The sequence below is a fragment of the Monodon monoceros genome, unplaced genomic scaffold, assembly GCF_005190385.1.
Source record: "Monodon monoceros isolate NGI ecotype Baffin Bay Population unplaced genomic scaffold, NGI_Narwhal_1 Super_Scaffold_18, whole genome shotgun sequence".
Taxonomy (NCBI): Eukaryota; Metazoa; Chordata; class Mammalia; order Artiodactyla; family Monodontidae; genus Monodon; species Monodon monoceros.
Genome location: NW_021703774.1, coordinates 159033222 through 159045251, shown reverse-complemented (window position 1 = coordinate 159045251; position 12030 = coordinate 159033222). Strand labels below are relative to the sequence as shown.

At 51.6% G+C, this 12030-nt stretch overlaps 1 protein-coding gene across 1 annotated transcript in view; it reads left to right on the top strand.

The window, feature by feature from the left end:
• Positions 1–217: 217 nt before the first annotated feature.
• SESN2 (sestrin 2) overlaps positions 218–12030 on the top strand; it is a 16983-nt gene continuing 5170 nt past the window's right edge. Inside the window, exons 1-8 of the mRNA XM_029230648.1 lie at positions 218–618; positions 7079–7144; positions 8985–9182; positions 9569–9751; positions 9863–10075; positions 10659–10809; positions 11108–11226; positions 11580–11770. Coding sequence (XP_029086481.1) covers positions 556–618; positions 7079–7144; positions 8985–9182; positions 9569–9751; positions 9863–10075; positions 10659–10809; positions 11108–11226; positions 11580–11770 — 1184 coding nt within the window. The 5' untranslated portion in view covers positions 218–555. The remainder of the gene's footprint in view (positions 619–7078; positions 7145–8984; positions 9183–9568; positions 9752–9862; positions 10076–10658; positions 10810–11107; positions 11227–11579; positions 11771–12030) is intronic.

Sequence of the window (12030 nt, the reverse complement as noted above, 5' to 3'; positions counted from 1 at the left end):
GCATTCGTCCGGGGCGGACTACAGCTCCCAGAGTTCCCTGGCGCTTCCCGGTGCCGATTGGCTGAGCCGTAGGCTCCAGAGGGAGGTGTCGCCCCGCCTCCCCAGGAAACAGGCACCTGATTGGCTGCGGCGCGGGGCTTTTGTGTCCCCGCCCTTCCCCAGGGACCGCGGCGGGCAGAGCGGAGCTGCTGGTGTCAGAGCCCGGAGAGCGCTGGCAGTTCCGCGGTGGGGATGCTGAGGAGCGCTGGGTTTGCGAGCAGCCGTGGCCACTGCGGACTTCCGAGGCGCGCCGGGCCGTGAAAACCCCTGCGCCGCGGCCAATCCCAGGCTCCCGAGGCCATTCACCATCCAGAAGCCAGACGAGCGGGGAGTCCAGCGCAGCGGCGGCCGTTCCCGGATCCTGGGCTTTCGGAGCCTTCTGGAACCCCGAGAGACACCCCGGGGCTCTAGAACCTCCCCAGCGGCCCGCAGTCCCGGCTTCCTGCGCGCGTCGGTCCGAAAGCCCCTCGGGTGCACGGGCGGTCGGCGAGCCGCGGCTGGGTCCTGGCGCACACCATGATCGTTGCGGACTCCGAGTGCCGCGCCGAGCTGAAGGGCTACCTACCCGGGGCCGGAGAGGTAAGCAGCGGTCGAGCGACGCCACTCTTCCCTTGAACCCAGAGCCGCGTCCGAGCTTTGGGCTGTCGCGAGCTGAGTCTGTGAGCCAACCCCCACCCGGCTCGGGGAGAGGGAGCGGAGCGCGCAAGCCGGAGTGGGGTTGCATCAACTGGCAGCCTCGGCTCCCTCCGCCTCCTCCCCCTACCCCCGGGGCTGTAGAGCCCTCCAAGGCTCCTTTGGACTCCTGGCCAACGTGAGGGGAGCCTTCTCGACGTTATCTTGGGTTTGGGCCCTAGTCGAGGGAGTCTTCAAGTCCAGGCAAATCCCGGCGCAGCGGCCCGACCACTCCTCCTCCCCGCCCCCTTCCGCAGATCCTTTCCTCTAGGCTGGGGCTAGAGGAACTGTTTCTAGGTAGGATATGTACCCGCTGCAGTGCCCCCGCTCGGGGATTGGAGCACTTGGGGCTGGCCAACGGAGGTCGACCTCGTCCCCCGCCCCCACCTGCACCCCCGATTTGGATTGGGGGCGTGGGCGCTTCGGGGCCTTGGCGGGCTGCCGGGTACGCCGCGGCCAAAGCACGGGGGAGAGGGGGAAAACCCGGGCCGCGACACCAGAAGCCAAGCGCCGATTTGGCTGTGCCCTACTAAGTGGTCTGACGTCCCAGAAGTTTGTTTTGGAGGGACTCTCTTTGCAGTGAGGCTGGGAATACGGCTGGACCCAATCTGACACCCCCTCCCCCATTACCACCGCCACGGACAATGGCCATCTTATTTATTACGCACCTACTGGATGCCAGGCTCCGGCTTTGCCTTTTCGCTGAGTCCTCAGGATTAAACTAGCAAAATATGAGCTATACCATTAATAGGAGCCCCAATCTACGGGATGAGAAAATTGACGCCCAGGAGGGGCTATAGAGAGGCTTCCTTCACTAACCCAGCAGAATAGCTCATTCTTTGGCTCGGGTGTCTCTAGGATTTCCAAGTGTGCTTCACACAACGGAGAGTTTTTGCTTGTTTCTTGAGTTTACAGACATGGAGCCTGGCGCAAGTGTCTTACTGGGGTTGGGAGTCAGACAAGTGCTAGTCCTGAACTGTGACCCTGGGAAAAACAGCTGCACTTCTCTGAGGAGCACGGTTTCCAGGGGTCCCCGGTTTTCTGTTAGCTTGTCACCTTTCCCTATCATGGTTTAGGAGCCCGAAGTGGAGGGACGAATACTGCTCCTGCCACTTCTCAGTTGCGTGACTTTGACCAAGCTACCTTATTCTGTCTGTTTCCTTCTTTATGGAAATAATTTTATTTATTGGAGCACCTGGGCACTAGAGCAGGCATGCTCCGGGTTCATGTGGCAGCCTTCCCACTTACTTGCTGTGTGACCTTGGCCAAGTGATCACTTCTATGATCAGCAACTTCCTCCTGTGGAGATTTGGACATATTTCCAAAGGACTGTTGGGAGAATTAACTGAGAATACATGCAAAGGCCAACGCACAGTGCCTAGAGCATAGCAACTACGTCCTGTATCAAACACGCTAGCTATTTTTAGATTGTGGCCACAGCACATATTTCCCTTTCCCCAGAGTGTCTCACAAGGGGGTGTCCGAGCCCACCCCTCCTGCCTGAGGTGAGAATTGGTCCATCCCTCTTTGGGACGGTGTCTGGGAAGTGACCTGGGGAGAAGAGTGTGCCCCTGGTGGACTGGGAAGGCTCTGAGGGTGTGGCCTTTAGATGGAAGCCAGCTGTCAACAGCAGGCAGGGGTGGGGGGAAGCTGGTGATATCTGACCCCTTTCTACAGATTCTCTCTCAAGAAAAGAGGACCTTGGGAAAATGTCTGTTTTAAGCAGGATCTTTAGAAGACAGTAGGGTGCTGAACTTACAGAGCTGGGTGCCCAAGGCCCAAGGGAAGTTGGACAAGTATGAACAAGGAATGTACAGTCCCCTCAACTCCCATCACTTCGCCACACATGCTTTCACCGGGTCAAGGCCTTCAGACGCTTCACTCTAGTACTGGTGGTATGTTCTCAGAGCCCTCTTGGGCTCTAGAATCACTTCCTGAAACATCACTGCCTCAGGGAAGTCTTTCCTTCCCCACCAGATAATTCCCCTCTGCATACCTGCTTCCTGTTCCCCTTCTCCATTGCAGGAGCTATTATCCCAATTACAGTATAACAGTTGTGTAATCAGGAATTTCTTGTCTGTCTCCTTTGCTAGACTAGAAACACTCTGTAGGTCCCATCCCCAGCACTGTTCTTAGTACCTAATAGGTGCTCGTAACTATTTGCCCCTTGTTGGCTTAGCTGACCCTTGTGAACTGTGCAAGCTTTGAAGTCAGATCTGAGCTCCAAAAGAACCTCAGTGAGCTATCTCTGAAGAAGGGATAAGAAGACGTATTTCCCTCCAGGTGGTTGTGAGAAATCGGCCAGATCGTGGTGGGCATATGAGTTTATATGCACCACTCACACACCCCTCCCTGCAAGGCTGGAGATCAGAGGTTGCTTGGGCTCTGTCTCCCTCTCAGTTGTAAACCCAGGCAAGTATCTTGAGTTCAGCAGCCCACGGGGAGGGGAGTCTCTGCCCCTTCCCAGCTGGCAGAGTGACTTCGAAGGTCTCCGTAGCTGAGTCCTGGAGGTTGCAGGCTCTGGAGAGGATACCAAGAATAAAGGCTGGGGCTACTCCAAGAGGCTGATCTGGGTGGTGGACAGGACCCTTGCAAGCCAGACTGAGCTGAATTCAAATCTCAGGTTGGCCTCTTGTCAGCTGGTGCTTAACCTTTGGAACCTTAATCTTTCCTTGTGTGCAAAAGAGACCCCCACCCCCACCCCCAAACTGATGAAGATTAGATGCAACCAGTGTGCTAGTGAAAGGTAATATGGAAGCTGATATGAAAGGTAACTTTTAGCGAGCGCTTAAATCAAGAGCCAGGCACTGAGCTCTGAGGTGATTATCCTCTCTTTACAACTTGCCTGAAGCCCTCGCAGTTGAGTGGCCACCCAGACGGCTGTCTGACCTCAGTGTTCCTGCTGCCCTGTGTGGTCCCCTCAGTTGGAACTCATTGGTTTTCCCTCTGCCCCATCCTAGCTGTGTTGCCTTGGGTAGGTCACCCGGCCCCTCTGGTTTTCCTTTCTTTATCCGCATAGTCAGGGCGGGGATCTTGCCTTTATCAGGTGTGCTGAACCTGCACTGTCCTACATGGTAGCCCTTAGCCACATGTGGCTATTGAAATGTAGATAAATCAGATTTTTTAAAACTAAAAATTCAGTTTTTTACTTGCACTAGTCATACTTCAAATGCTCAGCCACTGTGGCTAGGGGCTACCATACTTATTGGACAGCGCAGATAAAGAATATTTCATCATAGCACAAAGTTTTATTGGACTCACTGTGCTAAACTCTGGGATAACAACAGAGAACTAGATCCAGTGTGTGCTCTCAAGGTAAGAAACAAGGCAGGATGACAAGGGCTGTGATTGGGGCAGTGGATCCCCTGGGAATGTAGACAGAGAAGGAGCTTCTCATTCCTGGTGAACCTCAGAGGCAAAGCCTTGGGGCTTCTGAGACCTTGAGAAGTTTAGAGAATAGGAAGTTTCTGCAGTTGAGGAAACCTGATTTGTATCCTAACTCTGCTACCTCCTTCCTGGCTGAGTGACCGGAAGTGACTTGACCTCTCTGAACCTTATTCCCCATCTGTAAAATGGGAGCTCTGGTAGTAGAACTCCCTTAAAGTGCACATGAAATAAATGCTTCGCCAATGGTAATCAGCGTTGTTACCCACCATTATTATTATTGCCTTCCTACCCCAGGAAGTAGGGGAGGGCTGATCTGGAGGTGTCATCTCTTGGTGGTGGGCCCCTGCCCCGTCTGCTTCCTCTCAAGTTTTGGGTGTCTAGGTTGGGGAAGCATTCAGGGTACTGGAGCTCTGGATTAGAATCTACTTGATCTTGCCTTCAGGGCTTTGCACTTTCTGTTACATCTGACTGGAATGCTGGTTCCCTAGATCTTTATAGGCCCTTTACAGGCCCATCAACTCATTTAGATATTTGATATTTAGATATCAACTTAAAGGTTGTCTCCTCAGTGGCTTTCCCTGTCTACTAGGACTGAGATATTGCACACACTCCCCCACCCATCCATATAGTCTATGATTTGACATCCTATTCATCATTTGTTTGTCTTTCTCCTTTAGATCGTAAATTCTGGGAAAGCTAAGATTTTTGTCTTTTCACTCCTGTACTCTTGCTACCTGCCATGTAGTCATCAAAAATATTTGTTGAGTGAACAGATTAATTCTGGTTTCGCCTGGAAAGCACTTAACACAGTGCCTTATAATTGAGAAAGTGATCAATAAATGGTGTGAAACAATGGCCCTCCCTCCCCGGCAAATTATGCTGGGCCGCACCCAATTAAATTAGAATTGCTGGGCCTTGGCATTGGTATTTTTTAAAAAGCTTCTCAAAGGGATTCTAAGTGTGCAGCTTGTGTCAAGAGCCCCTATCTTTCAACAGTATTCTGCCATCATCATCACCTTCGTCAGGGCTGATAATGTTGGTAGATCCAGACCTATCATTTAAAGACCCACAGGCATCAGTTTCTTCCCTTGACAGCTCCTGGGGCAGATTTTAGAGTGGGAAGGGATTCCCAAAGCTGTTCACTGTCCCTCGCTAGTACCCTGGTGGGCCCTCCCTGTCCCGCCCCCCCAACTCCCCCAGTTCCTTCCTGCCCTTCCCCACCACACCTGGCTGTGGTTTTCTATCTGTCCTTAGGTCCCCTGAGGGGGAGGCCCAGTTTGTGGAGTCAGCAATCCTTATCTCCCAGACAGAGCTGTTAGGTTTTTTTTCTCTTTGGTGAGGGAGGAGGGAAGGTGAAACGGGAGTGCTTGGGGACTGTGGTGGTTTCTATGCTGGACTTGGACCAGGCTGGCCTGGTAGATCCCAGAAGTATGGGCTGAAAGGGGCCTAAGCAGTCAGCCCAGCTACCTTCTTTGTCCAAGATTAAGGCCCAGAGAGTTTAGGTTACTTTCTCAGAGTCACACAGCAAGTTAGTGGCAGCAGAATTGGTACTCATGCCTGGGACTTTTGTACCCTTGTTCTTTCCTTTGTGGTCTTTCAGAGCCCCAGAGCTCTGCCTCCCTCAGGGGGTTTTTGGCTATGTGAAAAAGAAGGTTCAATTATAATCTTTAGTCCCTGGACACTTGAGGATCAGCAGTAAGTCTAAATTTGAATGAGGAGGGGAGAGTTAGGAGGGCACCGTCTCTGTCCAGTGAGGGTATGACTCTGGTTTGGATAAACTGTTTCTAAGGCCAGTGCAGAGTGCCCCCTCCCAGGTAGCAAAACAAATGGATAAATAAAACTGGTGGTTTCCATAGAGGCTCCAATACAGCCATGTCAGAATAGCTGCTACCATCAGCGTTGTACCACCCTGCCCTCCATGCCTCTCTGCTTTCTCTGTTCTCTTCATTCACAGACTAGTGTGAATTACCTGGTACCGTTCTCCACAGAATGTGATCTGGTAGTAGGGAGACCTATCTCAGACAATTAGAAGGCAACGTTTTCAGAAGCAAAAGTGTTGGGAATTGGGGGGTCACAGATGAGGATCAGAAGAAAGGTTCTTAGACCCTGGAAGACAGAGTTAGCTCTGCAAAAGGTGTGACCAGTGTGAGCACGGTGGGCCTGAGCCACTAATGGTCTGGGAGGCTACAGGAGGCAGAGGCAGGGTTTTAAGCCAGTGATGAGATTTGCACTTGAGGAAGTTCACTCTGGCTACAGCAAGTTTGCCCTCTTTAGAAACCACCAGGGTCATGTACTCACTAGATCTGCTCCTGGTCCCAGAGGTGGGGTTGGGGGAGAATGTTTTATTTATTCATTCGTTCTGTTAACTTGGTAGAGGATGGATAGGAGAGGGCGGGGCTGTGGAGGCAGGGAGACCATCTGTGAGGCTGTGGGTTTGAGAGAGGCTGAAGCTGCATCATAGGGATCTAGGGGACTTGGTAACCTGGCTTCAGGATACGAACAAGGGGGCTTCTTCTATAGGTTCTCCAGGGCTGCCAAGAAGGTGGCCTCCTGGAAATGTGCAACAAAGTGGCTGTATATTTCCCTTGGGGCTCTATAGTGGGCTCCTGTGTCCCTTCCCAGTTCCTGAAGAACTCAGCCTGTGGGGTAAGCTCTCTTGGTCGCTTTACCCTTTCTTCACCCACCAAACTGGTATATATTTTCACCTGACTGCTTCATGCAAGGTGAGCCAGAAAGGTGATTTTAAAAGCTCAGTGTGGGGGACTTCTCTGGTGGTCCAGTGGTGAAGACTGCGCCCCCAATGCAGGGGGCCCGGGTTCGATCCCTGGTTGAGGAGCTAAGATCCTGGATTTCGCATGGTGCAGCCTAAAAAAAAAAAACCTTAGTGTGACCCCTCGCATAGGAGGAGAAAACTGGAGAGAGAACTATCTTCTTAGTCCTCGCTTTTACCTCCATCTAACCATGATGTGTTTCCTTCTAGGAGCAGAGGGAGAGCCGGGTTCGGCGAGGCCCTCGAGGGCCCAGCGCCTTCATTCCAGTGGAGGAGGTAAGCTTGGAAGGGGTTAGGAATTGTTGTGGGTCCCTGGGAAGAAAGGACATGGGGCATTGAGTGTGTGGGGGGCTTTGCTGGTCTCTTGAAATTGCAGGTTTGAAACTACCCCTTCAGGTTCTTGACCCATTTAATCCACAAAACAGCCTTTGAGGCAAGCATGTCAACCCCATCTTGCTGGGAAGAAACATGCTCAAAGAGATAAAGTGATAATAACACAGCCAGGTAATGAGCAAACTTGTGATTCCCAGAACAAGACTTGCATTTCCTTAAGAAGATAGAACTATGCATGTTTATCTTCTCATCCTTGACTGTGCGTGTATTAAAGTTTTTTTCGACTTCAAAAGTAATAAGTGTTCATTATTTTTAAATTTCCAACGTTTCAGAAAGCTTTAGTCTCTTACAATCCCACTCCCACAGAGATAATCACTGTTAACCATTTGCCACTGTTTTCCAGACTTTTTTTCATACGGAGCCAAGGTCATAGTTTATAACATGGTTCTGTTGTTGTTGTTTATTTGGGTTTTTGGTGTGGTTTTTTTTGGTTGTTATTTTTTCACTTAACGCAGCAGAGACACCTTTCATCTACTGAGTCAGGTCATCCATTCATTTATTTAACAGATATCTATTGAATGATTAATGTGTGTCAGGCACCGTTCTAGGTGCTGGGGATACAGCAGAGAACAAGACAGACAAAAATCCTTGCCATCATGGAACTGACACTCCAGTGTGTGCCTGGTGGTGGGGGAAACTTCAAAACCCATGAACAGACAAATTTAAAAATAATACTTTCCTTCTTTTTCTTTGGCCTTCAGTGAACAAAGACAAATGTTTCCTTGTCCTCCTTGTTCTCCTAAATGTGTAGGCCAAGCAGTTAATGAGCTGTTAACAAACGTCTAAACCCTTCAGTTCCTTCCACCCTTTGTAAGTGGAAAGCACACAGCCACCCGCTGATTATTTACGTAGCCCAGAATTTTAAGCTCAAATATTGTTCTTATCTTTTATTTTTTCATTTATAAATAACCACTCCTCTTCTGTAATAAAGGAAAGAAATAGGCTTTGGGCTTAATCAGGAATTGAATCCTGGTTCTGTCATTTACCAGATCTGTAACCTTGAGCACAGAATGAAATCTCTCTGGGTCTTGATTCCCTCATGTGTCAGCGGGGGAAAATAATAGTATTCACCTCACAGGGTAACTGGGAAGAATCAGTGAGATAATGCAGGCGGGGAATGCTCCAAACTCAGACCTGGCACAGAGAAATCACTCAGGAAATGTGAATTATTTTGCATCCACCTCCAATGACTGCATGGATTTGCACTATTAGAATAGAAGCTCTGTGGGGAATTCCCTGGCAGTCCAGTGGTTAGGATCCTGTGCTTTCATTGCCGAGGGCCTGGGTTCAATCCCTGGTTGGGGAACTAAGAGCCCGCAAGCCACCTGGCACAAACAAAAAAAGAAAGAAGAATAGAAGCTCTACGAAAGCAGGAGAAGCTGTACTTTAATCTCTGTGCCTCCTATCTAAAATTGGAGAAAACAGGTCTCTAATTTCATAGTTGTGAGCAGTAAATGAGTTAATATATGTAAAGTGTTTGAACAGTGCTTGGCACTTAGCGAGCATTATATAAGTATCAACCAGTATTATATAAAGTGTCTAATAAGTATTTGTTTAATCATTTAATGAAATATCTTTTCCTCCCCTGTTCTCCTTTTTTTGGACATGGCGGTTGTCTTCAGTTCCTTGCTATTAAAATCCCAATGAATGCAATGAATATGTTGGTCTCTTTGGTGGGGAGGGCAGGAGGGGAAGCCATCCCTTCCTCACCTTTGCTTGGCAGGTCCTTCGGGAGGGAGCCGAGAGCCTTGAGCAACACCTGGGGCTGGAGGCGCTGATGTCCTCCGGGAGGGTGGACAACCTGGCAGTGGTGATGGGCCTGCACCCCGACTACTTTACCAGCTTTTGGCGCCTGCACTACCTGCTTCTGCACACGGATGGGCCCTTGGCCAATTCCTGGCGCCACTACATCGCCATCATGGTGAGCCTGTCTGAGCCTGACTTTTGTAGGGGTGGACACATTGGGGGATTCGGTGCTCAGATCTCTTTGCTGGGGGCTTGATTCCACAAACAAGGAGGAGAGGCAGCATAAAGCAAAGCCCTGGCTTTATCTGACCATCCATCGAATTTTAGATTTTGAAGAGAGGCATATTTAATGCCTGCTTTGCAGATTGGGAAACTGAGGCACATAGGAGTCTGGTGACCTGCCCAAGGGAGGACAACAAGCCAGTGGCAAAGCTGGGGTTAGAACCTAAGTTTCCTGCCTCTCAGGCAACAGTGAGGCTTGTGATGTTCCCTCCATGGGGTACCCACCCGAGCAGGGCACACAGTGAAGAGGGTGATCTGGGCTCTGTCCACCACCTCCAGGCCGCCGCCCGCCATCAGTGTTCCTACCTGGTGGGCTCCCACATGGCTGAGTTTCTGCAGACTGGCGGTGACCCTGAGTGGCTGCTTGGCCTCCACCGTGCCCCTGAGAAGCTGCGCAAGCTCAGCGAGATCAACAAGCTGCTGGCTCATAGGCCATGGCTCATCACCAAGGAGCACATCCAGGTGCAGTGGGCAGAGAGGCGGGTCCCCGAGGGAGCACGGGGGCCGGGCTGGGGCATGGCAGGCAGCCCAGGGCAGGCACTGAGCTGGTCTGGCCTTTCCTTTTCTCTCCAGGCCTTGCTGAAGACAGGCGAGCACAGCTGGTCCCTGGCCGAGCTCATCCAGGCCCTGGTCCTTCTCACCCACTGCCACTCGCTAGCCTCCTTCGTGTTCGGTTGTGGCATCCTCCCTGAGGGGGACCCCGAGGGAAGCCCCGCCCCCCAGGCCCCTTCACCCCCCAGTGAGCAGAGCACACCCCCCAGCAGGGACCCACTGAACCACTCTGGGGTAAGTCACGGGCTTCAGTCTTGGTGGGAGAGGAAGCTGGCATGGCCCCTGGTCCTTGGGTAGAAGACAGCGCCTCCCTATCTGAAGCTGCTTCCCTATCACACACTGAGAGGCCTTAGAAAAGTTATTTGATTTTGAAACCCAGTTTCCTCATCTGGGAAATGAGGATAAAGACTCGCACTTCATAAAGGGTTGTGAGGATGAGATGAAATAACCATGTGACTGGCCTCAGCATGGAGCCCCGTGGGCTTAAAGTCACTGACTTTTAGAACTTTAAAAATACAAAGTTTGCCTCTCATTCTATAAAGTGGCTTATTTGTTTGTATTTTAAAAATACAGATACTTTAAAAAGCCCTTTCCTGTGAGGGAAGTTGATGCTCAGAGAAGCCGTGTCTATTCTCTAGCTCTTAAACATCACTTTGGGAAGTACAGGCCATGTGAGCTGTCCAGTGCAGTGGCTGTCACAGAGGAGGCACGGGGCTTTTACGATCGTTTAGGGAGGCCTGGCGTGTGGGAAAGACGTGTGGGGTTTCTGGGGCCCAGGGAGGAAGAGTAGATGGCCACCACCAGGTCTCTCATGCAGGGCTTTGAGGCCGCCCGCGACGTGGAAGCTTTGATGGAGCGCATGAGGCAGCTGCAGGAGAGCCTGCTGCGGGATGAGGGGGCCTCCCAGGAGGAGATGGAGAGCCGCTTTGAGCTGGAGAAGTCAGAGAGCCTGCTGGTGACCCCCTCAGGTACAGGGTCACAGGCATCCAGGTTCAGGGGCCGCCCCCTCCTTACATCATCTCTGCTGGGAAGCAGGTACCTCCATGCACTGCACCTCTGCAGCCACATCCCGGCCACCACAGGCCTGATTTACCTCCTCTCCCAGGCCTGGCTCCTGCCGAAGTCCTGGTCCCACTCGATGTGGTGAGGGGCTTTCTCTGGCCCCCTACTCTGCATTCCCCAGCCCCCTAATGGTGATTAATCAGGAGTGGAGGCCACTGTGCTCCATGCCTTGGCCTCACCATGACCTCTTTCTGACGTCCTCAGCGGACATCCTGGAGCCCTCTCCAAACTCAGACATGCTGTGCTTTGTGGAAGACCCCACTTTCGGATATGAGGACTTCACCCGGCGGGGGACTCAGGCGCCCCCCACCTTCCGCGCCCAGGTAGGCTCTCCCCACTGGTCTTACTATTGCTTTACAAACAAGCAGGGGTGGGTGGTTTGTGTAGTTAGAGATTTGGGTACCTTCTCTCCCTCAGGATTCCACGAGGGAAGTGGGAGACCCTGGATGTGAAGGGACCCACCTGTGCCCTAAGCTCAGGGGATCCTGATCACAAGGAGGAAGTCACCACCAAGCTGCATCCTCCTCAGCTTCTCAGGTCCAGACCAAGCAGCGGGTTAGATCTGTGGGGTGGAGAGACACATGGAGAGCCAAGGTGTGCTCCAGAGGATGGCATCTCTCCGGCTAGCCTTGGGCCCCAAACGTTCTCCTCACTGACCCCTTCCCACGTTCCTCAGGATTATACCTGGGAAGACCATGGCTATTCACTGATCCAGCGGCTCTACCCCGAGGGTGGGCAGCTGCTGGATGAGAAGTTCCAGGCAGCCTATAGCCTCACCTACAACACCATTGCCATGCACAGTGGAGTAGATACCTCCATGCTCCGCAGGGCCATCTGGAATTACATCCACTGCGTCTTTGGCATCAGGTTAGTGCAAGACCAGGGCATGAGTGTATTGCAAGCCCTCAATCTGAGCTCACAATTGTTTCCTTTTTCTGTTTGTTTTTCTTTCCCTTTCTTCCTGCCTATATTGTTTTTCAAAGCAAATGTATTTCTTTGCTGATTATAAAAGATAATAGCCATGCTCACCTTTTGAAACTCTTTAATCCGACCCCCAGAGATAACTAGGGAGATTTTATATGTGTGTGTGTGTGTGTGTGTGTGTGTGTGTGTGTGTGTGTGTGTGT